The sequence below is a fragment of the Triturus cristatus genome, chromosome 2_2 (assembly GCF_964204655.1).
Source record: "Triturus cristatus chromosome 2_2, aTriCri1.1, whole genome shotgun sequence".
Taxonomy (NCBI): domain Eukaryota; kingdom Metazoa; phylum Chordata; class Amphibia; order Caudata; family Salamandridae; genus Triturus; species Triturus cristatus.
The window spans coordinates 1,179,850,028-1,179,877,935 of NC_140582.1; the positions used below are offsets into that span (position 1 = coordinate 1,179,850,028).

Consider the following 27,908-nt stretch of genomic DNA (forward strand, 5'->3'; position numbering starts at 1 on the left):
ATCTAGAGCCAACGAGCACCACCTTACAAACCTTCGAACCAATTGACTAGTTCAGGTTCTCAAATCAATCAAACCTGAGGGATGGTGCATTATAATGGGTACAAGGAGGCCTTTATTTCTTATTTACATGTGTTACATAATAATTAGATAAATTAACTGAAAGAATCTTCGAGCCATTGGCGTCTCTTGAAGGAATCATTCTTGAGGTCCTGAAATCTATGAAAGGTGATCCATAAACACTGCATGGTATTCAAGGTGCACCAGTAGAATGGAAGGAACATTGCTGCTCCTTCACCTTATCAGAGGGGGAGAAAAGTTTAAGGGCCTGATCCTGAGTTTGGCGGTCCGTGGACTGCCAAACTCACGGTACCACGGTGGTGGCGGCCTGGACACTGTAATATGCTTGGCGGGACCACTGCGGTCCCGCCAAGCATATTACAAGTTTCCTCTCGGACACAGTTTTCATAGCAGTTCCTCCTACATGAAAATCATACTGGCGAGGAAACAAAGGGGCCCTACAGGGTCCCCTGTTGCCTCAGGGCCATGGGGTGCATGCAAGAGAGCACATGGTGTGCCCCCCTGGGTGCATGCACGGCATGGACTGCACCAGTGCATGCTGTGCAGGTGCTGTCTTTGATGTTCCCATTGCGGTGCCCATTTCATAGGCACCGCCGTGAGACTGCCAAAGACTGCCAGCTAGTGACTGTTTAAGTTGTAATCTGGCGGGAGGTGCACACACATTGGCAGTGTAGGAGCGGGCGGTGGCGTAGTGGTCCCGTTCCCACACTGCCAAAGTCATAATCAGGCCGAAGTCTACAGTGATTAATATACTTGGGTTAGCTTCACAGTACACTTTTGTGTTTCTTTAAAAACGCTCTTCCACAGGGCTCCATATCCCAAGCATGCCCAGAGTCCGTTTCCTATATGAAAGAAATTGTGCCACAAATCAGGGGTTCCTGGTCTGCCTTGGGTCTTTATCAATGAGGCGGCCACTTCTACGTGTCTTTTGCAGGAACCCGCACTAAATTTAGAAGCGAGGTGCCCATAATGGAGCATTATGCTGTTTGTAAACGCTTAATCAGGATACTCTCTTTGTTAGGTTTTCTCTCAAGTCCCCAAGTAAAAAACTTCAGTCTTCCTTTCACTAGCCCTACTTTACGTTGTTTCTCCATTAGCATAGATCATAAGGTAACGGTGCTTTAAGGTCTGTTCTTTTGCAGATGACTCCCAGTTGATTATATCACTGGGGAAGGAATAAGACTAAACTCAAGGCATTACTTGAGTCCCTCACTGAAGTAGCAGGATGGATGACAAATCATCGTCTAAAACTAAGCGCTGTCAAAACAGAGATCCTGCTATTCGGTGGGCCCATCTGATTTGGGACGCCTCTTGGTGGCCGGAGTCACTGTGGGATATGTCCAACTCCCAAGAAATCAGGTAAAAATCTCAGGGCCATTATTGACGACTATTTCCATGCAGAAACATGTCAGGGCCACTTGTGGTAAATGCTTTGGCAGCCTCAAACTCTTGAGAAGGCTGTTTAAGTGAACATCTTTAGCCTGGCGAAGAAACATAGTCTAAGCTCTTATAACAAGTAAATTGGACTATGGCAATGCCCTGTATGTGGGCATGGCTTACTCTCTCTTCACAAGATTACAGGTAATTCAATATACTGCCGCCAAGCTGATTTGTAATATGGACAGATTCAGTTCAGCATAGGCTTGCTTGGCAACTTTATATTGGCTACCAACGAAAGCCAGTTTCAAACTTCTTTGCCATGCTCATAAGGCTTTGTACAATACTGGGCCTGAAATTCTACAGGCTAGAGTTGAATTTTATAAACACACGAGCGACTTGACATCCCGTAATCTTGCCCTAGCCAAAGCTAAACGAAGGAAGGTCAGAACAGGAGGCCGTTCATTTTCCTATTTGCCTGCAGCCCAGTCGTACTCTTGACCTCTTGATCTCCGCTTACCAACAAACATATCTGGTTTAGAAAAAATGAAAAACCAGGCTTTTCTCTGGATAATGTTCCTCCTGTACATGATCTAATTCCGCATGGTTCTCACAGTTGAAATGATAGGGATCTTCCTAGCACCATGATATCGCCATGGGGATGAGTGTTGCACTCTATAAATACTGTAAATAAACAAACAGAATGAACGATGCACTGTAGAATACTGGTCCGCTCACAAAAAGTATCACAAGGGAGGGGGAGATAGAGTGGCTCTCCTTTTCCCATGTTGCGTATCTCTGGATGAGCAGATGGGTAACTCGAAGCTACTAATGCACTGGCGGGTGCTCACTCTGAGCTGACATGTTAGTAAAGGAGCCACAGGAAAGGGAACAAAAAAATTAAAAAGAGAAAGAAAAAAGAAAATGATGGGGAAGGTGTAATCCTGAAAGTAGACTTCCAGGCTCATAGTATTATTCCTTGAAGTTGTCACTGGACAAGGCTGGGATCAGTCCCGGATATCTAGACACAACAGAGTGCTGAACGTGTGTACTTCATTGACAAGTTCCTTGGAGCTACTGTGGCCCCTTAATAAATTTCATTTATCAATGTTTATTCCACTTTTCTAGTCCACAGGCCAACTGCATGTGAATTTTGCGTTTTTCTTACTGACGAGCGACACATCCACAGACCAGGAGGACGACAATTCGCAATGAGGAAGGCGTTTTAAAAAGTGCTAAGTTTCAACCGGAATTGCACAGGTCTATATAATTGTGCCTGCCATTGGCCTAGGAAAGGATATAGGTGGACATAAGTGGATATCTGCGTCTGCGGATAGAATCTCTGTGATCATCCTGCAGGTCACAAGGTCAGAATTATACCGCATAGATAAGAGGGTTGTGAACCACGAATATATTATCTGAAATTAATAAATAACTAATGTGGTATAACAGATAAAGAAATTTAGAGCGTGGCTTCCACACAAACCCCATACATTCATATAAAAAGGGAAATTGAAGAAGGAGTCCTGAAGAAGGTGGTTCTGAATTATCAAGACCACTGAAACCTGTGTAGATCATGTGTTGAACTCCCTGGCCAGACATATTGATGGAAGACTGGAAAGGGGTCTCATTGTTATTTTATGAAGACATCCAGCGGGGTGGGAGTATTGCCTGGAGTATGTGTGAGTGAATGCTTTGTATGAATGCGAGATTGGTTGGGGTTTGTGGGTTAGTTTTATCGATTTCCGATCTTGTTCTAATTGTTAGGATAAAAAACTATTTTTTATGAAATAAAAAACACACTTTGAAAATACATATGAATGACGTGTGTTCATGTTAGTCTTATGAATTTTTCATTAATTTTGTGAGCTAAAGAAATTAAATAAAATATTTTTTGGAATAACAGTGGGTTAACAATGATTGCAGATTGATTCTTTATGATTAAACAGATTGGGGGCAGACCTAAACTGCCAGCTAAGATGGCCACGAAACCCGGGAGCCCCGTGCATCAACGGATGGGTTTTCTACAGCTGCAACTGTCCTTTCCGTTCCACATAGGAAGAGATGCTGACCCCGACGGCAGAAGGCAAGAGAAACATGTGAATACCTTTGGTGCCATATTTGACTAATTTTTAGGCTGCAAACATGCCCGCTTCATTTCTCCTCATGCTGACAGACATTTTGTATTAAACACATTCACTGTACAATGTTCTTCTCTCGGCAGCGATGTGGACAGTACTTATCTCAGAGGGTTTTTTTCCTCCACCTTTTGAGTTATTGCTTCACCCACATATATTTGCTTTTTAGCCCATAATGTATTTTAACAGACTTTGCTGCATCCACTGGACATTACCTGCATTTGATCTCTGCATTGAGGTGTCTTTTCGTTCTGTGCTGTGGTAAAGACGGAGGCTTGTATTAATATCTCATTTTAAGATTTATTATTAGGATTGCATTTCTGTCATCTTTACCTCAATTCCTATTTTTATTTTGGGAGATTCTGCTTTATTTTAAATGAAACGTGGTTGCTGGCGGATTTTGTTTTGGCTCTCATCCTCATGCTTTGCTTGCCCTGTGCTTTGGAGTGAATGAAGACAGAATAACACTCTTTATGGGCAGAGTAAAGAAATATAAGGCTTCTCCTCATCACATATTGTATTCCTCACAAACTATAACTTGGCCAAAAATCTGACAAGTGCTCTTTGAGTAGCTCTTCTCCTTCACTGAACAGGTCTACCTCACCCTAGCTCCATACTAAAAATGGTCATGCTGCGCCATCATCTATATACAAGAGTCAAGCATGATACACTTCTCCTGTTAAATCATCTTTTCCTATCTCTCTCTCTTGAGCTTGATGAAATACGTGCGCTATGTCCATTTGTGGAAGAAACCAACATGCGTATACACACTCTTGATGAAAAGTGGTCTCAATTGGAAACAAGAGAAGAGTCTGATTACTTGAGCAACGTGTCAGTGATGTGTAGGATGAGGCTAATAAAATCTCAAGTTTGGAAAAAGGAGGTGGCATTACTAGAAGCTCACTCTGAAGACTTGGAAAATAGAAATAGGAGGAATAACCTGCGCCTTTATGGGCTTCAGGAAGGTATGGAATGAAATTACGCTATTGCTTTATTTATTCCTTTTACCTCAGTTAGTGGGCTTTCCTCCGCAAAACTGAATATACCGAGAGCCCATCTCCTAGGACAGCGCTCTCACTTTTCATCTCCCTCAACTAAAGCCAGAGAGGAGGCATTTTCTTTCTTGAATTTACTGACTTATTGCAAGTCATCAATGCAGCGAAATCTAAAAAAACTAATTTGATTGCAGGGGAATGAAGTCTTTATTACACATGATGTGTTAAAAGCCACAGCAATCAAGCGGAAAGAGTTTCTGGATCTTCACCCACAACTTCGCTCTTTAGGTTCCCACTTTGGCCTGTTCCTCCCTTGTCTCTTTTAAAGTAACTTTTCAGAATAAAACATCCTCCTTCATGTCTCCTGTGGATCTTCTAGAGTTCCTCAGCCTTCATTCCTCCAGTTCCTTGGAAACATCTGGTGCTTCAATAAAATGTAATTTTGTCTTTCAAATATTGCACAGCTATTTTAGAGTTTGTTTGATTTAATCCCTGTCTTAAATATTTGTATTGCGCTTACCTTGCCATTTATTTTTATTGACTAACCTTCTTTATTTGCAGGTTCCTTGCTGTTCATTGTATCCTCGTCTTGTTTCCCTCGTCAGTCGATGCATTTTTGGAGTGAAAAATGCATCAACGGAAGAGGGAAACAAAGTAAGATCGTCTTCCCCCTTTGCGGTTATCGACCCAACCCTTGTGTTCATCCTCACCAGGTATGTTTCTGCAGTCGTCATTGTTTGACATGTACTGTCTCTTTTTTCCTGATCTTTTTCTCTTCCCTTTCCTCTGACCCAGTTATCTTTATTCTGCCTTTCTTTTTCCTTCTCCTTATGATAAAAAAATGCGTTGTCTCAGAAGACCTTTATTTTGTATATATTATTGCCTGTTTTACAATTCAGAGTTATTTCATGGAACGTTAAAGGGTTTAATAATCCAATAAAAAGGTAGAGAATTTTGTCACATCTGGCTAAATATTGACCGCAAGCAGAGGAGCTGAGCCTAAGATAGGTATGCAGACGGGAAAGGACCCTTGCCAAAAGTTCGACTAAAGGGCCGCCTTCTCACGCCCCCGTGGGAACGTTCAGCACGTTTCATTTGGGTAATCCTCAACAGCGGCAAATATATATACATATATAAATATTTTATGAATCTAGTGCATGATAATTGCATGCCCATAACAGTAACCACGTATTAGTCACATCATTGGGGGAGTGACCTCTTTGCTACCCACCTTGACAAAAGCCCAGGACCTCACACAGGCCAGTAGAACAGGGCTGAAACATGTTGGTGATATAGGGTCACAGGTACATCATATCATCACACAATTATAATATATGTATCCTTCCCTCCCACTCAGCTAATAAAGGATACTTTTGGAGTGGGTAAGGAATTTTATCTTTAAAGTTACTCCCCCTTAAACCCCATCTCCATAAGTGCTCCCTGGAATATGGTAGAGCCCACCCTAACCTTTAGGAGTCGGGGTGAACCCGATAAGGAAGCATGCCACTACTAAAGTGGGTGAGGGTTATATAAAGAAAAGGTTCACTCTTCTCTTCTCCCCCCTATAAGTGGCTGTGCTATCACATGGCATACCATTGGTCCTATTTTAGCCTTCAAGGTGCCGGTCTCGTGCTCCAGAAGGGATAACATTTTGTTCTGTAAATTATTGTCCTGATGTTTCTTCTCCAACAGACTTACCTTACTGAATCTGAAGCTCTAAAGCTTAAACGTGGATGGTTGGGTTCTGTTTTTGTTTCCCCATCTTCTGCTAGTCATTCTTCTTTGTCACAAGAAACTAAAGTTGGTAACTATTTCCCAGGAATCGGATATGGAGGGAAGATGGCTTATTGTTAAATCAATTGTCAATGATATCCCTCTCACTATTTGTAACACTTATGGCCCTACTCAACTAGATAATTTCATTTGGCCTACTATCTCCAAGAAATGTTTCCATTTTGCTGATGACTTTTTCATTCTAGGAGGTGACTGTAATCAAGCAATGGTCTGTTTTGTTGATAGTCAATCTCCAGTTAAATATTTACCGCACTAAATGCACATTTCATTCATGTATTTCCCAACGTCTCCTGGTTGACTCATGGAGAATTCGCAACCCCTCTAGTAGGGTATTTATCCTTTTTCTCTCCACCACATAGCTCCCTTTCTAGGCTGCACTATATCTTTGTTTCAAAGCTACATTCCCAGAATCTTATTAGCTCCTCTAGCGAACCTATTGTAATTCCGATCATCCCCTAGTTATAACAGATTTTGATTTGATCCCAGAACATTCTAAATCCAATCAACGGAGATTTTATAACTCTTCTGCTTGATCCTGCTTTTTCTTCATGCTTGACATGTTTTATTGATTTCTTTAATATTCAGTCAGATTTCAACATGTTCTCCTCAAATACTGTGGGACACTATTGAAGCTACTGCTCGTGGTCACATTATTGATCTGGTTTCCAAACAGAAAAAATTCTATGCTAAGCAGCACCAGTCCCTATTATTTGATATTAAACATCTAAAACATCAATATTATTCTTCCTCTTCACCACCAAGCTTACGAGAACTTATCCGGACAAAATTGAAATTTATGAAACACCCCAGATGGGGGTTACTCTATTATTCTTCGCAGTAGTGCTCGCTATTATGGGGGTCGCAATAAAATGGGGAAGCTTCTGGCTAATTACTTGAAGATACGCAAACAACGTTTTACACTAGAATCCATAACTGCTGACACCGGCATCCATGTTTTCAAAGACAGTGAGATTTTAGCTGAATTTGTAAATTATTATCAGTCTCTCAATACACCTGAATCTTCACCCCTTCTGTCTCAGATTGATACTTATTTAAATGAGATTGAAAAAACTTATAGTGAACATACATATTTTTCAGATCTTGAAGCTTCCTCTTTGTTGGAGATTCTACAAGCGCCTCAATCCCTTAAGGAAGGTAAAACACCAGGAACTGATGGGTTTACAGTTTAATTTTATCTTCACTTTTCTAATTCTTTACTTCCCAAGCTATTGCATCTTTTTCAATTCTTTTCAAACTCGGGTTCTACTAGCGGCACTTTTCGGGAGGCTACTATTTGTCTTATTCATAAAGAAGGCAAAGACCCAGTTTTTATAAGAACTATAGGCCAATTTCATTGTTGAACAGGGGTTATAAGATGTTTGCCAAATTATATAGCATTGCGTCACAAACCCTTCTTATCTCTGATGATTGGTAAGAAACAAGCAGGCTTTATTAAAGGTAGACTTATGTCTGACAATTTTAGATTATTTTTTAATGTTCTCACCAAGGACCCTTCTCTCTCTTATTCTTTGGCAGCTACCTCTATAGATGATGAGAAAGGATTTGACCAAATAGATTGGTCCTTCCTACTTAAATCTCTGTCTTGGCAAGGGCTGGGCCCTCATTTCATCTCACTATTATCTTTACTTTATCAATCCCCCCCATGGTGTCAGTTTTGGTTAATGGGAAGCTCTCCAGCTATTTTCTGTTAAACGTGGAGGTCATCAAGGCTGTCCATTACCACTTAATTGTTTTGGGGTTTGGAACCTTTTCTTTCCCGTATTAGAAATAACAAAGAAATTAAAGGTTTCTGATATGGAGCTAAACACCTAAAACTCTCAACATATGCTGATGAAATGTACTCCTTTTCATATCTAATCCTGAGCAATCTGTACCGGCGCTGCTCCAGGAAATAGCTTCCTTTTCCTCGCTTTCAGGCTACAAGATCAATTCAGATAAAACTGAAATCCTTCCACTTACCAAGTTCACCTTTAGCCAACCTTTCAGTCCCACAGGTTTTCATTGGAAATCTATCAAGATTAAATATTTGGGTGTCTGGTTTATCCCTTCCATTAAAGATTCTGGCACGGCAAATACAAATGATTGTTTAGATAAAGTTGATTAACTCCTTTCGTCATGGAACCCTCTTTTTCTCTCCTGGTGGGGTCGTTTGGATTCCATAAAAATTATGATTTGCCTATAATGTTCTATGTCCTTTCCATGTCCCCTGTATGTAGACCTGCTAAATTTAAAAAAAAATTAGATTCCAAATTATCTAAATTTCTTTGGAATGATAAGAAATCTTGAATTTCTCTTATCTTCGCAAATCTAAGAAAGAGGGTAGTGTTAACTTTTCTGGATCTTCGGTTATATCTTAAAGCTTTTTGCTTAAGACAAGCATCTAGATGGATTTCTTCTCCATATAATAATTAGTTTACTCCTTTATGGTTTGACATCAAATGTTTTTTTCCTAGCTCCATTTTCACCTAAAGAAGTTTTATCCTTCTCTTCTAAAACCTCCCTCATTGCTTCCCTGCTACTTAAATGTACTTGTCCAGTCCTAAAACTTATCAGCCACAAATTGTATCTCATGTTTTCTTTTTACACTCTCCCCTTTAGTATAGAAATCTCATTACTATTAATAATAAATCGTTGTTTTGAGCTTCCTGGAGACAAACAAGGCATAATATGCATTAAAGACTTATTTTCTAACGATGATCCTCTTTCTTTCCTTCAATTTCAACTATTTTTAATTGTCCTCGCTCTTTTTTACCTAAATACCTTCTCCTCTTAAATATTCTTTTAGATGTCCTAAATTCATTACCGGACCCTCCCTCTTCTTTTTCATCGCAGTCTTCGCTTGGTATGATTCTTACTTCTTTTCCTAAGACTTCACCTATTTACAGACTTCTGAACTCTTCTACCTCCATGAGACTTAAATCTGAGATAGAGGTTAAATGAAATGTCTGATTTGGGATTTACCTGGACTATTCCTTTTTGGAATAAGTTATGGGCTAAATTGTAAAAGTTGTCCGAGAATACATCTTCAAAATATTGCTCCTGTGATTATTATAATGGGGATCTCGTGCACTTAATATTTCATTGTTCTCCTGCTGCTTCCTTTTGGGAAAAAGATGTGGTCTCAGATTACCTAAATTTTTCATTTACAATCCTCATTATCTCCCCTGACACTTTTTCTAGGTAGTTTATCTGAAGGTATCGACTCACCCTTTATTAATTTAAGATTGTCAGATCTCATGTTGGCTTTGGCGTTTCAACAGTTTTCTATTCCCTGGAAGTGTTCCTCGAACATATCTTATACAGCTTGCTGGTATAATGTTTGTCATTATCCTAGATTAGATACTGCTTTCACTTCTTTATACTGCCCTGCTGTTAATAGAGTTGTATTGGTTACCACTTCTTTTTTAGATTGTGTTACTCATAATTCTACTAATTGTATTTCTTCAGAAAATTTTAAGCCACCATAAATATTGTATTGGTCTGCTAAATGTTATTTCTTAATATTTTTATTGGTTTATATATTGTAACTAATTCCCCATGTTATATTTCCTGATGTTGTCAGAATTGGTCTTCCTTTATTAGTTTTCACTTTCCCTTCCTTCCCTTATTCCCCGATATATTTAAAAATTGTTAAACACCTTCTCCTGTTAATGGCAAATTTGTATGCTCATTTTTCATTTATATTGCCGCTTAGTATTGTTAAAGTGTTTTGCTCTTTGTATTTCTCAATAATGCTGTTTTTTCAACAACAAAATGTTATGAATATTGAGGCTACCCTTAATAAGAATAGTCAGAATCTTTTTTTAAATTTTTTTTTTTATTAGAAACCGTTATTACACGATAAAATACAGACAAGGGCCTACAACCACCAAGGCCGGCCGCTATAGAGCCCGAGGGCCCGCAATGCGACGCCACACATTCAAATGAACCAGAGGCAAAGCTCCCGGCAGTTCGTAAGCACATATAACAGGCCGTGGCCATAGGCCAGGAGCAATCGGAAAAAACAGTTTCATTTTCTATTAAATACAAAACACACTCAAGGCAATGAGAGTCCGAAATAGCAGCGTGCTCTTCCCAGGACGGGGAACAACGTACAGTGTCCAAAGCAGTTCTTGTCTGGAAGCGGTAGTAGGGGGCAACGGGAAGACAAAACATGGAACACACCTCACACAATCCCGCAGAATGTGTGGCTAGGGGGACAAAGCAATATCGACCTCTAATGGCAGAGGCGGGGTGCAGATACGTCCACGATATAAATTCCATGGACCCCATACCTTAGTCCATTTCCCTGGCTTGCCTCTCGCCACATACGCCGGCTTTTCCCTAAACATACACCAGTCCATATTCTCCTTCCATACCTCGATCATGGGCGGCCTCGGGGAGCCCCACAGCTGTGCAATGTTACGCTTAGCCACCATGTACCCCAAAGTCACCCACTGCGTCTGCGCCGCATTATAATCATTCGGTTCCCAGACATTCAACAAACACCTCCTAGCCTCTGGCAACAGAGCAACGTGCGTGACCTCCTCCATTACGGTGTGGATACCGTTCCAAAATCGCACAACCTCCGAACATTCCCATAAGATACGAAGAAAGGTACCCGGCAGGCCACATCCACGCTTGCACAGTCCATCCCTCGAGTAACCCATACGCAGCATACCGGGCCCCGTGACATACACTCTATGAAGGATCTTCAGCTGTACGAATCGTAAGCGGGCCGGGATCGCCACCTCTTTCGGGGAGGCCACCGCCGATACCCAGTTCTCATCGTCCAGTTCCAAGCCATCGCCCGTCCATGCCTCCCGCAGACGGAGAAGCAAGTCCGCGCGATCATTAATGAGTTTCTTATAAATCAGAGAAATAGTGCTGTCGGGCACGTAGCCATCCAACACTCTATCCTCCAGTGGGGAATACTCGGGGATAGCAGCAACGTCTGGAAAAACCGAACACAGCGCGTGGTAGACTTGCGCATACCGGAAGTACTCTCTATCATTTAATTTGTATTCAGTTTTAAGCATTTCAAACGTTTTGAAAGACCCCTTCGCCCAAAGATCACCCACCTTACATATACCAATCATATCCCATTTCTCAAAGCCTTTCGATCTCCACAAACAGCCCAGCCGCCCGGAGGCATACAACGGCGTCGCCCGAGTCAAGCGATCCCTCCACCCCATCGCAGCACTCGCCGCGTGCCACACACGTACCGCAACCCGCGTGGGTCCCGTCAACCGCATGTCCGGGGTCACAGAGTACAGCGCCCTATTATAATCCCCACCCGGGAGCAGAAATGTATCCATCTCGAAGGCCGGATTCAAGGCAGGACCGTATATCCCATGGTTCACTACCGCCAACTGAGACGCCCAATAGTATCGTTTAATATCGGGGAGGGCGACCCCCCCATCGTACCAAGGGAGCGTCAACTTGGCGAGAGCGATCCGCGGCCGCCCGTCCCAAAACAGTTGGCGCTGAAGACCCTCCACCTCCCGAAAATAACGGGCTGGCACGACATCTAAAGTATTTTGCAAAGCATACAAGAAGCGAGGTAGCGACATCATTTTAAACAATGCCGCCCGTCCGAGCGGCGAAAGCGGAAGTCGTCGCCACCTCGCGACGTCGGCCTTCAATCGCTGGAGGGGAGGGAGAAGGTTTCGCTCATAGCGGACCGCGGGATCCAGAGAGATAAAGATCCCCAAATATTTGAACCCCAGTGTATCAATCTGGATGGGGCAATCCCGTGGCAGGAGGGGGGCCTCGCCCGAGAGGACGTAAACACACAACTTGGCCCAGTTGATAACCAGGCCAGAGTTGCGACCAAAGGAATTCAGTACATCCACCAATACGATTAGCGACTGTCGAGGAGAGGTGAGATACAGAAGGATGTCGTCCGCGTAAAGGGAGACACGGTCTTCAAACTCCGCCGTCCATCTAATGCCTCGCAGCGACGGCTCCCAACGCAACCAGGCGTCGAGAGGCTCCAAAGAAAGTGCAAAGAGAAGGGGTGACAACGGGCATCCCTGCCGCGTACCTCTCCCCAGTGCGAAGGGAGCCGACACCCTACCATTCACCACCACCTGAGCCAGTGGGTCAGCATATAGTAATTTTACCCAACCAATAAACTCAGGGCCGAACCCAAATTTCGCCAACACGGCCCAATTATACGGCCACTCCAAAGTGTTGAACGCCATAGTAGCATCTAAAGATGCCAATATGGCCGGCTCACGTATAAACCCCGCTCGAGCAAGCACGCCGTGCAACCGCCTCAAATTCAGAGCAGTATTCCGATGGGGTATGAAACCGGACTGATCCTGATGAATCAAGTCGCCCACGACCCGAACCAGTCGATTAGCCAGTACCTTAGCCAGAATTTTGGGTTCTGCGTTCAACAGCGAAATGGGCCTATAGGAGGCGCAGCGATCTCGCGGCTTCCCCTCTTTGTGTATCACAACTATGTTGGCGAGGCGTTGGTCAGGGGGGAGGAAGCCCGCCGCACGTGCCGCGAAAAACATGTCCCGAAGATACGGCGCTATCTTATCGGGGCGCAACTTATATAGTTCGATGGGAAGACCATTAGGACCCACAGCCTTACCCGATGCGATCGAGCGAATGGCCAGGGCGATCTCATCTGACGACAACTTCGCCTCCATCAACACTGCATCAGCCTCCGATAGGGTTGGCAATGCAATGTCTCTAAACAACAGATGAGAGTCCTCCTCCGAACGCACAGAAACCGGAGAGTATACCCCGCGGAAATAATCCGCCAAGCAGTCAACGATCTCCACCGGGTCAGTCACACGCACTCCATCCAATCTCTCCACAACGGGCACCACCCTGCTCGCTCTCTCCTTCTTATCCAACCAAGCAATCAACTTTCCGGCCTTATCCCCCACATCATACAGTCGTCCTTGCTGCTCTCTACTCATCCCTTTAGCGGCTTCCGTGACTAGCGCTCTATAATCTGATTGTTTGAGGCTGAAAACGTGCAATTTCTCATCAGTAACTCCCCGCTCCAAGTCCTCCTCCATTTCAGCTATTTCAGTTTCCAGGCGAACCACCTCTGCTCTCTCGCACCTCTTAGCATGGGAGATAAGGGACAAGGCCTGCCCCCTGATCACCACTTTATAAGCCTCCCATAGGGAGACGGCCGACGACACCGACCCCACATTATCATTGAAGTAGTGATCAGTGGACTTGACCAGTTCCGCGCGGATCTTAGGGTTACGTATATACCAGGGGCTAATGGGTGCCACTCTCCCCTCTGCCCCAGGGACAACCTTCAATTGCAACCATATAGGGGAATGGTCAGAAATACCTCGGGCTAAATGACGCACCTCCCCAATCATACCAGCTTGGATCTACAAGTCCCAAAGTGTCCAAAAAGCCACCCAACCAGGCCTGAGCCCTAGGGAGATCCCTGGGGGGGTGACGGTCCTCCAACCCGGAGACAACAGCATTAAAGTCACCCCCCAACACCAGAACCCCCCCAGGGAGTCCCAGGACCAAACGCCCCAAATCAGCAAAGGTAGCCGTCTGTAACCCCGGAGGCACATACACAGCAACGAGCGAAACAATCCTACCCTCCCATCTTCCCACCAGTGCCACATAGCGCCCCCTATCATCGTGAAGCACCTCGTCCACCTCCAAGGGGAGAGAGGCCCTAACCAAAATGCCCACTCCCCTAGAGCCAGAAGTGAAACCAGAGTGAGCGGCAAGGCGATAGCCCCTCCTATTTAGGGCATGGAAGGAGTTCCCAATCAAATGTGTCTCCTGCAGGAAAACAATGTCGGGCGAGATCCGTTTCAAAAACTGCAACACCACCCCGCGCTTGATCCTGTCCCCCAGTCCATTCACATTCCACGAAAGGATTCTCAATCCCCTACCCCCCATCCCACTCCCGTGCATGATACCCACATCCCAGAAAGCACAAACCGGATAAGTCAGCAGAGAACTTCACATTGCCTTGCGAAACAAACAAACAATCCCCAACAACCCCCCTCCCCCACAATTCCAAAACCACAACTCCCCCCTCCCTGCACCCCTGCATGAGCCCAAACAGCCCCCCCAAATCGCAGTGTGCCTGTCGCCCTAACATATACCACAAAAAGAACCCCAGAAGGAGGAAAGGACCCCAATAAGCTCCCCACAACCCCCGGTCATTTGGAGGGCATATTGTGCCAAACTAGGGTCCAGTTGAGCCAAGGTACAAAACGTCACCAGTCCAGTCCATCACCAGGAACCAAGTTCTAGTCCTGCTCCACCAAATCCCGTCCGCTCTCCGCCGTCCGACTGTCTCGATCCTGTCCCCGAGGCAGGGCATCCAACCAGTCTCCAACCGCCTCCGGCCGGTCGAAAAAGTGTGAGCGACCCCAGAACTCAACCCGCAGCCTAGCCGGGAATAACATCGCATATTTCAGCTCCATGTCCCTCAAGCGCCGTTTGACGCCCAAAAATCCCAGCCGTTGTTTTTGGACCGCTTGCGTGAAGTCCGGGTAAAAGCTGACATTAGAGTTCTCAAACTTCAGCGGCCCGGCCACCCTCGACGCCTGAAGGATAGCATCCCTATCCCGAAAGTTAAAGAGCCGGGCGATTATAGGCCGCGGGGGAGCACCCACTTTGGGCGCACCACCCGGAATCCTGTGGGCCCGCTCCACCGCAAAGAACTTGCTCAGTCCCTTGGGCGCGAGACGATTGGTCACCAGGTCCTCCACAAAAAGATCCGCAGCAGATTCCTCCGATCTTCAACACTCCAATGATACGAACGTTGTTCCGTCTAGCCCTGCTTTCGGAGTCCTCAAGTCGACGGTCCGTCAGGTCACTGGCTAGCCGCAACCTACGGACCTCTGTCTGCAGGGCGGCCACGTCCACAGTTAAGCTCGATGCCGCTTGACTCAAGGAGTCGACCCGCTCGTTAGTCTTGGACAGGTCTGCCCTGACCAAATTCACATCGATCAGGACCGCATCCAATTTATGAGCCAGGGTATCAAACTGCTGACCCACAGCGGTCTTCATCTCCTCAATGGTGCCCATGACGTCCAGCAAAGTCAATTCTGACGATGGGTCTGAGACCTCTTTAGACCTCTCAAGCGATTTATGCGAGCCACTAGGTGATCCCTTTGCCTGCGCATATCGATCCATATTATTGACCTGGGTATAGGCACCCCTCCGGGTTGACTTGGGTTTCGACTTGTCTCCGTCTAGTCAAGCCGCCATCGTCCGGAGGCCACCAAGGTTGGCACCCGCCCGCACCAGGAAAAAGGGAACCAGGTGGCTAATTCAATTGAACACAGCCGTCGCCGACAGTAAGCCCAGGTAGAGTCCGAGAGCCAGGCCAGACACTCCGCCGTCCGCACCCCTCTGAAACACCAAAGTCTCTCGGCCGATATCAGAAAACAAGCTTGAAAACGAAAGTGAAAGTGCGGGGTCCGTGACAGGTCAGGCCCAGCCAGCCGCTGTTGTTCACTTCGTACCCGGGCACTTCACCAGCTCGAGATCGGGACCAAGGCAAGAGCAGGCCGCAAACTTCGGAGTGCAACCATTCCGGCTCCGGCGTCCGATCTGAATTTGGAAAACGGGTGGCACCTCAGCGCAAGTTCATCTGCAAAAGCCCGTCAAATAAATCAGGATTAAGTCAGGATAGACGTGGGAGGTTGCGGAGGCCCTCGAGAGCCGTAAGCCTACGCGGCCATCTTGGTTGCGCGGTAGGCTCCTCCCTAGCAATAATCAGAATCTTGAGCTTTCATTGCTACACAGAAAAGTTAAGTTAAAAGAACGCCCGTCATACTTGATGCTGCCAGGCTTCAGTTTTATAATGCCTTTTTTTTAACGTCTGCAAGTCTCCAGTTTTTTACGTTTTGTCAAATTTATTTTGCAAAATGACATTCTGCTTTCTGCACAATACACACTGCCACATGTTCAATTGTTTTATTTTATTAATTGCATAATACAAGTGTAACATCTGGTATAAACCACATGGCGCAAGCGTTTTCTATTTTATCCTTTTGAAAAACAAAAAACTTCTAACACTACTTCCTAACTGTTCTTGCTTGGTTCTTAAAATATGAAAAACCAGCATCCGTTTCATTTTAATATACATGACTGGATATGCTGTTGGTCTATGAGTTAGCGGAGAGATATACAAAACTAATTGTACATCAGTAAACTACACAAATATTTACCTGAAAACTCCAGCCCACTTCTTCAGTAGAATATCACTGTATTGATCCCGAATTTCCAGCAGCATCTCAAACAGCTGATTCACAGGAAAACCATAGCACTATGGATAAATTGTAATAGTTCATTATTCCTAAAAGTAAATTTAGTTCGTGTGTAAAGCTGTAGTGTCATTTGGTTTACAAGCACTCTTTGCAGTTGTAGCAGTTAAGTATTACAAGGTGAACTAGCGAGACGTCATACCATGACGCTATACTATTACACACCCATCCCCTGAACCCTCTCATACCAAAGTGACACCAGCCAAACAAGAGAGGCGGGGAAGAGGTAAGACGATCTGCCCTCTTCTCATAAATGTATAACTTGTCTTTTATAAAGTAATTAATACAGATGTGTTTGCTGGCTTCTAAGCACTGTAAATAACTCACAGAGATCAGAGAGGTCTATGTCTGGCCCTTAATATTTGTTTGAATCCTCTGTAAAGAGCTAGCTTCAAGGCACTGAAAAGCAAAAGTTCATTATTAGCTCTGTCCCCTTCCACAACCATAAACAGAATGGTCTTCAGTTTTGTCTTTAACACGGCCAAACTAAGGAGATTCCTATGGTGAGTTACAGAGCGGTGGCCCTAGCACCCAGACTGACCTCCCTCCATTCCACTTGCTGTGGAAGGTGTCCTGGTTAATCAGCTATGGGATCTCAACAGAATGTTTCTTCCCTTCGTCGCCTCTTTTGTCTGCAAGACTGGTTAAATCTGCGTGCCGTCTCAACTACCTATCACTGATGTGTAATCATTTAACCAGTATTAAGCCTCTGTGCGCACAACATATGCAATAGACATCTTTGTTTACAAAACAGCTGACACAGCTATGCCTCTTGACGCTTCATTATTTTGAAAGCAGAGGTAGATTTCTGGTGCAATCAGTAACTATGTGGATGAAAGTCTATGGAAAATTATAACAAAGAATTATTTGATATCATAGTCTTATAGCCCGCTGCCTGGAGCCTATAACTCGAGTCCAGGCCTTGAACAACCGGCATAGCCCTGGGCTGAGGGCTATGAGGCTATACTGTAGCCTCATAGCCCACTGCAAAGGACTATAAAGGCTGTGTACCAGGCGAGTGCCTATCTCAAGCGAGAGGGCCTTTAACTGAAGACACAAGGGCTTTACGGCTATTAATAAATTCCACCCACTGAGGGCAGAATGCTCTCAATTTAAAATGGATAAACAGAAAAACAAGCAATTGGAATGTTGGAGGCGAAGGCTTATACCAGCCATTATTAGTCCCGAGTCACTTCATTGTCTTCAATGGAGCTCTCAGCATTCCAATGTTCTAGAAGGGATAACGTACCCACTGATATATATTAAAAGGATATTGTAAATTACCGAGGAGTTCCAGAACCATATAGAGGAACGAGGCCGAAGGCCAAGTTCCTTTATGAGATTATGAAACCTCTAAGTCATTTTCAATATCCTGATCATTTTCAGCAGGTAGCACTTCAGCCCGTATAATACATGGCCACACCATCAGCTTTCCCACAAACCACTTAAAACTCTTTAGGAAAGAGCGAGCATGTTTGGAAACATGATGAATAAAAAAAACTTCTAGTGCAAAATTAAACACATCAAAAACCTGTTAGATATTTATTACAAACAGATATTAGAAACAGTTCAATATAAGTCAGTTTCTTTTTTTTTTTTTTTAAGTGCAAGTAGCTCTGAATGTTAAAACATGCAGAAAGAGCCTAGCTTTTCTCTAACTATTTAAATTAACATGTTCTCTCTGCTTGTCATTGTAAGCTAGAAAAATAGAGCAGAAGAAAGAAAACCAACGCTCTGATTTGGTTGCCTTAAACAGCTGCTTCAATTATGCTCCCAGACCTGACCTTCCTCTCCCCTCAGTTGCTGACTGGCAGCAGGCGTTGTGATGTCACAACTCAACTGTAATACTTTGAGTTCTGACATCTCTTCTTTATAATTGGCAACTGAGTGTGTCACAAGTCGCAGATTATTAAGAAATTAGAGACAGGCTAATATAAAGGGATTGCAGAATCCCATGTATTATAATTATATAAACTTTTAAAATTCTTACTTTTATTTTATATGGACATATTTATACTGCGTGAAGGCAGGCAAACAATTACTTTCCGTAGAACAAGAAGTATGTTCCTAAACCTAGAGGGCTTAATTTCTCAAAGTAAAATGGTAAAACAGTTCAGAGGAAAATCTTTTGTCACTCAGGATCGGAAGGAGGTTTCTAACAAAAGGCAGTTAGTTGAACAACAATTAAAATAAGATACTGCCTTAGCTCTGAAATTATTCCATACTCTACCAATCACCTTATCGTATTGAAGTACAGCTATTCAGGGTGCTGGGAAAAGCTGCAATGTATATGGATCCCTTTTGTTGCAAAAGGCATCAGAACAGCAACCCTATGTAAGGGGTTAGGGGCTTTATTAAAGAGAACAACAAATAGACATAGGAAGCAGTCAGGGTATCTGCTATAAAACAAACACACAGGATTAACCTTTGAAACACAACAAACAGTGAAGTGGTGTCAACCACACAGAGGAAAAGTAGTCCTGACTTACACAGGTAGAAGCCAAGCTGATGAAGATTGAAATTCTACAAGAGTGACAAATCCCTTTATCACAAATTAGACACCTTACCTATGTGAAGGTCCTGGAGAGTCAAGAGAAAGGGGTATTAAACTGCTTCACTCTTAAAATTGTTCTCAACTGACTGTATTGTAATACCCTTTTGCCTCAGAACTACACCATGGCGCCTTTTCCATAGGAGACAAATGTGTTTTGCAGAAATTCTCACATGACTTTGATAGTCCTTACCTGCAGAGTGTCTGCGAAATAAACTATGAGATTCTTCAAATCCAGCATCAAGTTAGGATCTGAGCAGTAGGACTAAATAAAGGAAGAAATACACAAATTAGACAATGAATTGGAACACACCAAACAGTCTAATCTGCTTCTTAATTCAAAGCAAGTGGCAAGGTGGTGGAATTAGCCAAGGTATACTGGAATACTTTCATGAAGGTAAATACATGTTTTGTTGTGAGCAGATTGAGTATTTTGGGAATCATTTTAAATGATGCTTCAAAGCCACACCCCATCCAGTCTTTGAGACAAAATATCCACATTGCTTGATGGCGGTCAGCAGGTGACCAAGCATGCTCTCAGCAGGGCAGCCCGTCAGGAGGCATCAAGATAGGGTTATGGAAAGACCACAGAAGCCCCCGATAAAGTAAATGAAAAAGCCTACCATCAATCCTTGACTTAAAAAAAAGATAATTCAATCTGGAGCCATATCACTTTCAAGTTCTTGTTGACCAGAATCACTTAAATCCTAAACAGCGACATGTCACTTATATGCAGTATAATTTTTATGTTAACATGTCCCATAGTTTGATATAAAAATGTTGGACAGAGGAGGGGAACTGTAAGACTCTGACATTCAATTGAAAGTCAACTGACAAGAAAATAATACACAGTTTGTGTCACAATTTGTGGCACCAATGCTAGTAAATCTATGTAAATCAATAATATATGCCATAGTCATGGTACTAAAAATCTATAGTACCATGACTAAGGCATATATTATTAATATTACCCTCCTCTGCTGTCTCATGTTTCCCACTCCAATTGAGTATCCCCCTTTTTTGTTATGTGATTTAATAAATATTGTTATTTTCTTATTATATGAGCTTACATCATAGAACTTATTCAACTTTCGTGCCAATTGATTACTGAATCTTCATACCAAGGGACCGCATGTTCCTCAAGAAACCTACTCTATTGCCATGTCCTTCACAGGGAATTGGTGTAATTAAAGAAACATGGCTATACTTGGAGTTGATGCAACTTTCTGGTATCCAGGTGCTCCATCGCAGGTGTGTGAGGTCAGCCCTTGGAAGGATTACTCGAAAAGTCAGGACTTCAGCTTCTTGTGAAAGTCAAGAAGAGAGGAGTAGGCTCTGATATGTTGAGGGATCCAGGCTCTTTAGGTGCCAGATATGAGAAGGCATGGCCCTCCTGCTTTTGTGTATGCCTGGGGAGTGTGCTAATGGGAGGCAGGCAGAGTGGAGGTGTCTGGAAGGTCTGTGGAAGTGAATATGGCTTTTCAGGTAGGCAAGGCCTGAGTTGTGGAGTGCTTTGTAGGTGTGGGTAAGGAGTCTGAAGTGTGCACGCTTTTGTATCCAGAGCCAGTGGAGTTCCCTAAGGTGTGGTGGGATGTGGACTCGGCATGAGACGATGTGGACTCGGCATGAGACGTTGAGGACTAGTCTGGCTGCTGGGTTTTGGACAGTCTGCGGTCTTCTGGTGAGCTGGTAGGTTATACCTGCGTTATGGATGTTCCCACAGCCTAGTCTGCTGGTGATGAGGGATTGGACGATCGTTTTCCTATTGTTGTTTGGAAGTCACTTAACCCCTTCGCTGCGGCGGAAATTCCGCCGCAGCGCTGGGGGGGGTTTGGGGGCAGCGCGGTGGCGCTGTGCTCATGACGGAGCCACTCCGTCATGAGCCACGGTTGGGCTGTGCTCATGACGGAGTGGTTCCGTCATGACTCCGCCCACGGCGCTAATCGCCCGCACAGGTGGGGAATTAGCGCCGTGTGGGCGGCGCGGCCGCCAACGGCCGCAGCATGACGGAACCACTCTGTCATGAGCACACGGCGACCGTGGCTCATGACGGCGTGGTTCCGTCATGAGCACGGAACGAGTTAAGATTTACTTCAGCATCCGTATTGTACGTCTTGAAGGAGGACGAGACCACTGCGTTGACTTGGGCAGTCATGTCTAGTTTGTTGTCTGATGATTCGGAAGTTTCTCGCTTGTGAGCAAGTTATGGGCGTGGGTCGAGGTCTGTATGTCACCAGGTGGATTCCCATGGGGAGCAATCTTTATCGAAGACCACCACTTTGATGTTCTCGGAGTTCAGTTTGATTGCACATAAATGACAATGCTTAATGGTAGACAACTATGAATGTGTATGGGTATGTCCTATTGTCATTAACCCCTTCAGTGCCCATGACGAGCTGGACTCGTCATGGGCCGCGGTGGCGCTGTGCCCATGACGAGTCCAGCTCGTCATAGACCCCGCCCGCTAATACAACGGCCGGCACAGGGCGGGGAAAGGGGCGGGCACTGAAGGGGTTAACACACTGTGGAACACTTTCAAAACTAAGATAACTAAGGCCATTTAGTGATGATCAAGGACTATGATTTAGCAAGGAAATCTTAACCTTTTATGACCTCTGAACAAACCCCATTAATGAACAGGAGTTTTTACACTGTTGTTGCTCTGGTTTTATAAACCATTGTTAACCACAGCAGAATATCGTCAAACTCGATCCCGTTGAGAGTCACAGCTGTTTTGTTGTAGCTGTTATTATGGTATGTCTGTCTGTATGTATGCATGTATGAAGAATGAAATGGACGATGAGCAGAATAAGATCATAAACAGATAGTAAAAGGAAGAGGTATAGAATTGAGGAGGAGTGTTCAGGAAGTTAACACCATCAAGTGGTAATTCCCACAGTATACCACAATCGGAGACTAAAGCAGACTTGACAGTTTCACACACTGCACTATAAATATGGTAATTTACCAATGACTTACTGAATGTGTTCGTAGAGCAGCTACAGTCTTTGAAAGAGCCATTTCCCACAATTCGTCAAGATAGGCTCTGTTGACTAAGCCATGGGACGTATGCAAGATGTGATCCTCAACTACAAAAAAACTGACAAGAAAAGCAAAATGCAGATGGAGTTAATTAAAAGACTATTCACTAAGTCTGTCCGATATATAAATTCCACTAAGCTATTGACAAGAACTTAACAATTGCTGGAAAACAAAGTAAGAGGGACTTTTCTGATTAAGAGGCACATAGTTGCATAAATAAAAGACAGAAAAAACAATAGAATGTGTGCCCTAATGAAGAACAGATTTGCATTATGTGGAGGTATTTTCACAACAGCAATTTGCTGGTCTACATCATATAATCTCTAACTGATGGGGGTTCCTTTGAAATGTGACATGGGTTGATGGCCAGAATTGCTGTAGTAATGTTCTTGTACAACAGTGTGCTGAACCTAAATACCAACAAACAATCTGGCTGCTCCAGAAGTTGGTTCAAAACAACATGTGGAACAGTTAAGTCTCCAATGGAATTATTCAGTGTGCCACTTTTTAATTCTAGATTTCTAATTCCTGCAGGGAGCTTCAAGGATGTTCTCTGAGGCCCATGCTCTTTAACATCTATGTGGCCCCAACAGCAAACTCTGTTGGGTCCTTTGCTTTAGAAATTATGTCATGTGCCGATGCGCCCAATTGGTGATATCGTTTGGACAAAACCTTGATGTAACAAATGCAGATGGATGAGAACACAGCTGCCCAATTGATACATCATCGTCCATCAGGCACACCCTCAGGGTCGGTGTTATCATTTAATTGGATCCCGATTAGTAAGCCATATTATTTATAAAACCCTCTGTCATGCTCATAGAGCCCTGCACGGGGCAGGCCCTTTCTATCGCCATTCAAGAAATGGGTTCTACCACACGGCTAGGAGTCTTAGATCATCTGATACTGCACTTGCTATTATCCGACACATCTGAACAGTTAGAAATGGGGGACGGTCCTTTTCTTACCTTGCACCATATCAGTGGAATAGCTTCCGATCCGTACTAGTCAACTTTTTATCTCCTTCAAAATCTGCTAAAAACCTGGGTATTTTAAATATTCTGACTACTGCCATGCCAGCTATTCTCTCCTGTAGGCTTCAGGCTCTGGTGCCGGGGATGGTCCTGTTGGATGGTGACCAGATAGGTTTTTTAGGGGAGGGACACATGCACCAATGAACAGGGATCAGATGGAGGAACATTATGAGAGCACCAAATACATCTTAGACACCATGTTAGCAAGTTGGCACTTTATGCATTTACTTGATCATCTACCCTACTTAATAGAAAGCTTACAGTTTGCACCCAGCAATGTATGTTTCCAGGATGCCCCAATCCCCATTGCTTTTTGTGGGTGTCAGTTACATTAAAAGATCTGTCCAGCATCTTAGCATCCTTATGGGTTTACTTGACAGGTTAATCTAGTCAAGATACTACTCTCATTTAAGCACTTAGCACTTTATATGCCTTTTGATACATCGGGGTAACCATCAGGCAGCCTTGTGAAGGGAGGCAGCTTAGCACTTTAGGCTCACAATAGCAGAGGTGCTCTGGCCAAGCGGAGCTGACCATGCATTTTACGTCATTATTATTCTGTGTCTGTGCATTGGTTTTCATTGGCTGTAATGCAGATTGTATATTTTGATAATGATTATAGTTTTAATTGACTAATAAACACATTTTGGACTGACTGACTACTCCTGTTGGTGTGATCTGTTTGCTATTATGTTTTGGTTAATTAACTGCTTGTTATTAAGTACCCAAAACATATTATAAGGTATAAGATCGCAAGCACCTACCTCCACCACCAAGGCACCTACAATGTGTGCTTAGACCATACTACTGAGAATTAGAAGGTTCAGTTGTCCAAAGCTACAAGACAGCTGTCTGAAGGCAGGTCTAGGTGTAGTACCTGGTACTTCACAGGATGCTGCACCTTCCTGGATAAAGAAAGATATTTCCCTTGTGTAGTACTTCCAAAGGCGAAGGATGAGATACCAAGTATGTGACTCTCCTCAAGCCATGCAAAATTGTCTTACTTTGCGGTTTTGCTTGGTTTCAGGATACATCAAGCCCACTTCAACAGAATAAACCTTCTTACAACACTGCCTCACGCATCTCATCCCTTTCATTTGACAGTCTAAAAGCCTCAGTTATACCCCGATGACCCTCACTGTACTGACTCCTAGACTTCTCCTCAAAGTAACCTTACTGGCTCTTTAAAAAATATTGCAAAGTGAAAAATGTTCCTATAGCCTCGAGCCCTTTCACAAGTTCTTGGGGACATGGATGCCTAAGAAAAGGTACCTGATCCAAAGACATCCTATGACTTTTAGAACAACAATAGATCATGATGCCTCCTATGGAAAACAGAGCTGTGACTCATAGCAAGGAAGGCCCAGGTAAATAAACAGGACATTCTCAGTTCTTCATCACAACTCTTATCTTACTTGGTCAACGTCAGGAGTACAAACAGACTATGATAACATATAACACCGAACCATACATGATGACCAATGTGTTTTTATATATCAAAATGTATGTCTTCTTAAGCACTGATAATTATTTGGGAACATTTCATTCCAGTTATTTGCTCACTGTCTCATTACAGACACGTACTCGTGCCAAGCAAATCTTTATTGGACCTGCCTAAAAGTAAGGGTCCAGACAAACCAGTAGGCCATGTCTACACTGAATGGAACTGCATGCACACCATTTGAGAGAGGGAAATACCCATGGACATTACACACACACACAGCCTCACTTTTTCACCTGTTTCAATGTGTGATCACGTACGAGGTCTTTGAATGAATGATATATCAAAGAAATAAAAACAAACACACTTGGTATGTTTACATTGTTTGCTATGCATGAAGGGCTACTGTCTTGTTACACTGATACCTGCATGGGTTACTGGAGCACCCCATGAATCTTTATCTATGTATTTTACACTGTGAAACAAAACTGCTAGAAACGTTAACTATCCTCACAAGCTGGCAAATTTGATTATTTTTTAACCACAGTTCAACAGCTGAGTGAATGAAAGAACTTGCCCTGCTAATGTAATCACCTCTAGGGATTTCTAGGATATAGACAGCTCGACACGAAAAACAATTATGTTACTTATCCTGTTTGCATCAGTTCGTCGCATGTAGTGTTGTAGACTCACATGCTCTACATATTCCTGTCATCTAGTGTTGGGCTCGGACGTTTGCAAGTTGTTTTCCTTAGAAGAAGCCTTTAGAGTCATGATATTTTGGTGAATCCTACACTGGTCGTAGATGCTAATGTTGGTCTAATGAGTCACTGGTTGTAGGAAAGTGCCCCTTTTGACATGATTACCTCTCACATTTTGCCTGGTATCTGGTGCAATTTTGACTGAGAGCGTGCTGGGTTCTTGCTAGGCCAGGTCCTTAGCACCAGTGTTCTTTCCCTAAACTGTACGACTGTTCCCCAATTGGCAAGCCCTTGGGATCCCTTTTAAGTCCCTAGTAAATGGTACACCCGGTACCTAGGGCATTGGACCTAATGAGGGTCCTTCAGGGCTGCAGCACAAATTGTGGCACCCTAAGGCACCCCTCACCAAGATCATGCAAACAGCCATTGCAGCCTGCGTGTCTTGGTGCAGGGAAAACTGAACAGTCGACATGGCACTCATCCCTGTGTGCCATAACTGCCAGCACTACAAGTGGTATAGGTAAGTCACCCCTATGGCAGGCCTTACAGCCATAAGGCAGGGTGCACTATACCCATGTGAGGGCATATCTGCGAGAGTGGATATGCCCCAGAGATATCTAAGTTCACCCTTAAATATACCAGTGCACAGGGAAGCCATAATGAGTACATGGGCTGAACACTTATTACGAGTTCCCCAGCTACATGATGTCTTCACTGTACCCCAAGGTGTTTGGTACCAAACACCTCGTCTTAGTAAACCCACACTGATGCCAGAGCTGGATTTATTAATAAATGCACACCGATGGCACCTTATAGGTGCCCCCTGAAAATCTACTGACTACTAGTGTTTTGACTGACTCGTCTCGACCATCCAGCCACCATAGACAAGTTTCTGACCGCCTGAGGTGACAGCCTTCGCTCTCTGAGGACAGGAAACAAACCCTGCTCTGCACAGAGGTGTTCACATCTCCTCCAAGCAGGATGGACATTCCGGGGCTGGAAGCTTGAAAGCCCCTGCCGCCTTCGATATATGACCCTGGGCCTCTTCAGATAGTGGAGGTGCCCACCCCCCTGTTCTGACCCCACTTTTTGGTGGCAAGACAGGAAAAAGAGATTAGGCAGTGTGCCGACATTCATCCAGCACCACCTCTAGGGCGGGCCAGCTGATGTGGACCCTGCTTTTCAGAATCCTCCATCTTGCGTTGGAGAGAAGTAGCCTATTAGGGTCAGGGTAATGCCCACTTCCCAGAGGAAGTGGTCATACAGAGGGTGTATATGCCCTACAGATAGGCAGCCCATTTTCCAGTTCTGCACTTAACGCCACTAAATTGCGTATTTAGGTGGCACCCCTCGACCCTGAACTTAAGATTTGACAGGCCTAAAGACGAAGAGGACAAAGAACAGCTGCTGAACCAGAGAACTGAGTGCCTGCCGTGGAGTTTTGTCACAAACCCCTGCCTGCCGCTTCAAGACTCGACAGTCGAGGTGAACGGTCTCGCCCTGCTGCTGTGTGGCCTCTAAAAACCCTAGAGGATTACCATCCTTAGCAAACTGACCAAGAACTCCCTCGGAGTGGAGGAGCTACTGCCCTGCAGGAAGCAGACACCGGAATTGCAAAGTCCTGTCCACCGACTTGCAGCTTCCTGGCCCGACCAGTGCAGCAATCAGCCAGGAAGAGGTACTCTTTCTCAGGAAGGTCAGATTTTTCTCCCCACTGAAAGTGAAGGAACCAGGACCGACCAGAGCTGTGCAGTACTACTCCCCGGGGTACCAGATGCCCTGCAACCATAACCAACATCGAAGAGTCCTGTCGGAACTCCAACTGTACCAGAGCCCAGCAGCCGCAGAGGGACATGAAGACCCCTTGAGACTCACTTTGAGAGTGGCCCAGTAGTCCAGAATTTGCTCCTACGAGCTGTTTAACCCTTATCGCGAGGAGCACCATTACGCACCGGTGCCTGCCAACCTACCTGCTCTGCACCCAGCCTGGGTAATGACAAACCAGCTGTGTTCCCTTGTCCCTAAGGCCCTTGTGACGCCAGCCCCCGTTTGGGAGCCCTCAGACTTGCCCACAAGTCTCCTTGTGCAGCCTATCTCTAGAGGACCCCCCTTCTCTGTAGTGCTCCAGCTACAATCTCCCTGCTACCGGCGGATTTCAGGACGCACCCGACGAACTATTGGTAGAACATTGCACCTTGGCTTCCTGCTACTCTAAACCCAGGAGGTGAACCCCTACAACTGTGTGCTTTACCTACCTGCTTTTTCCTCCAATAGGATTGCATGGTGCGTAACTGCGCACGACTTTGGACTATTTGTTTATATTTGAGAATGCAGTTCTTGGTTCAAACATACATATAAAAATAATTGTTATTTTTCTAAATTGTTCTCCTATGTATTCTTTAAGTGTGTGTCTTATTTATTGCCTCTGAGTACAACAAATGCTTAGCACTACCCTCTGATAAGCCTAA

At 44.3% G+C, this 27,908-nt stretch overlaps 1 protein-coding gene across 2 annotated transcripts in view; it reads right to left on the reverse strand.

Moving 5' to 3' along the window:
* Positions 1–27,908, reverse strand: part of EXOC6B (exocyst complex component 6B) — a 1,605,823-nt gene that overhangs the window by 972,130 nt on the left and 605,785 nt on the right. For both annotated transcript variants that reach the window (XM_085642756.1, XM_085642755.1), the window contains exons 11-13: positions 22,202–22,322; positions 19,416–19,487; positions 16,576–16,673 (exon numbers count right to left, since the gene is read on the reverse strand). In XM_085642756.1, the coding sequence (XP_085498882.1) occupies positions 16,576–16,673; positions 19,416–19,487; positions 22,202–22,322 (291 nt within the window). The remainder of the gene's footprint in view (positions 1–16,575; positions 16,674–19,415; positions 19,488–22,201; positions 22,323–27,908) is intronic.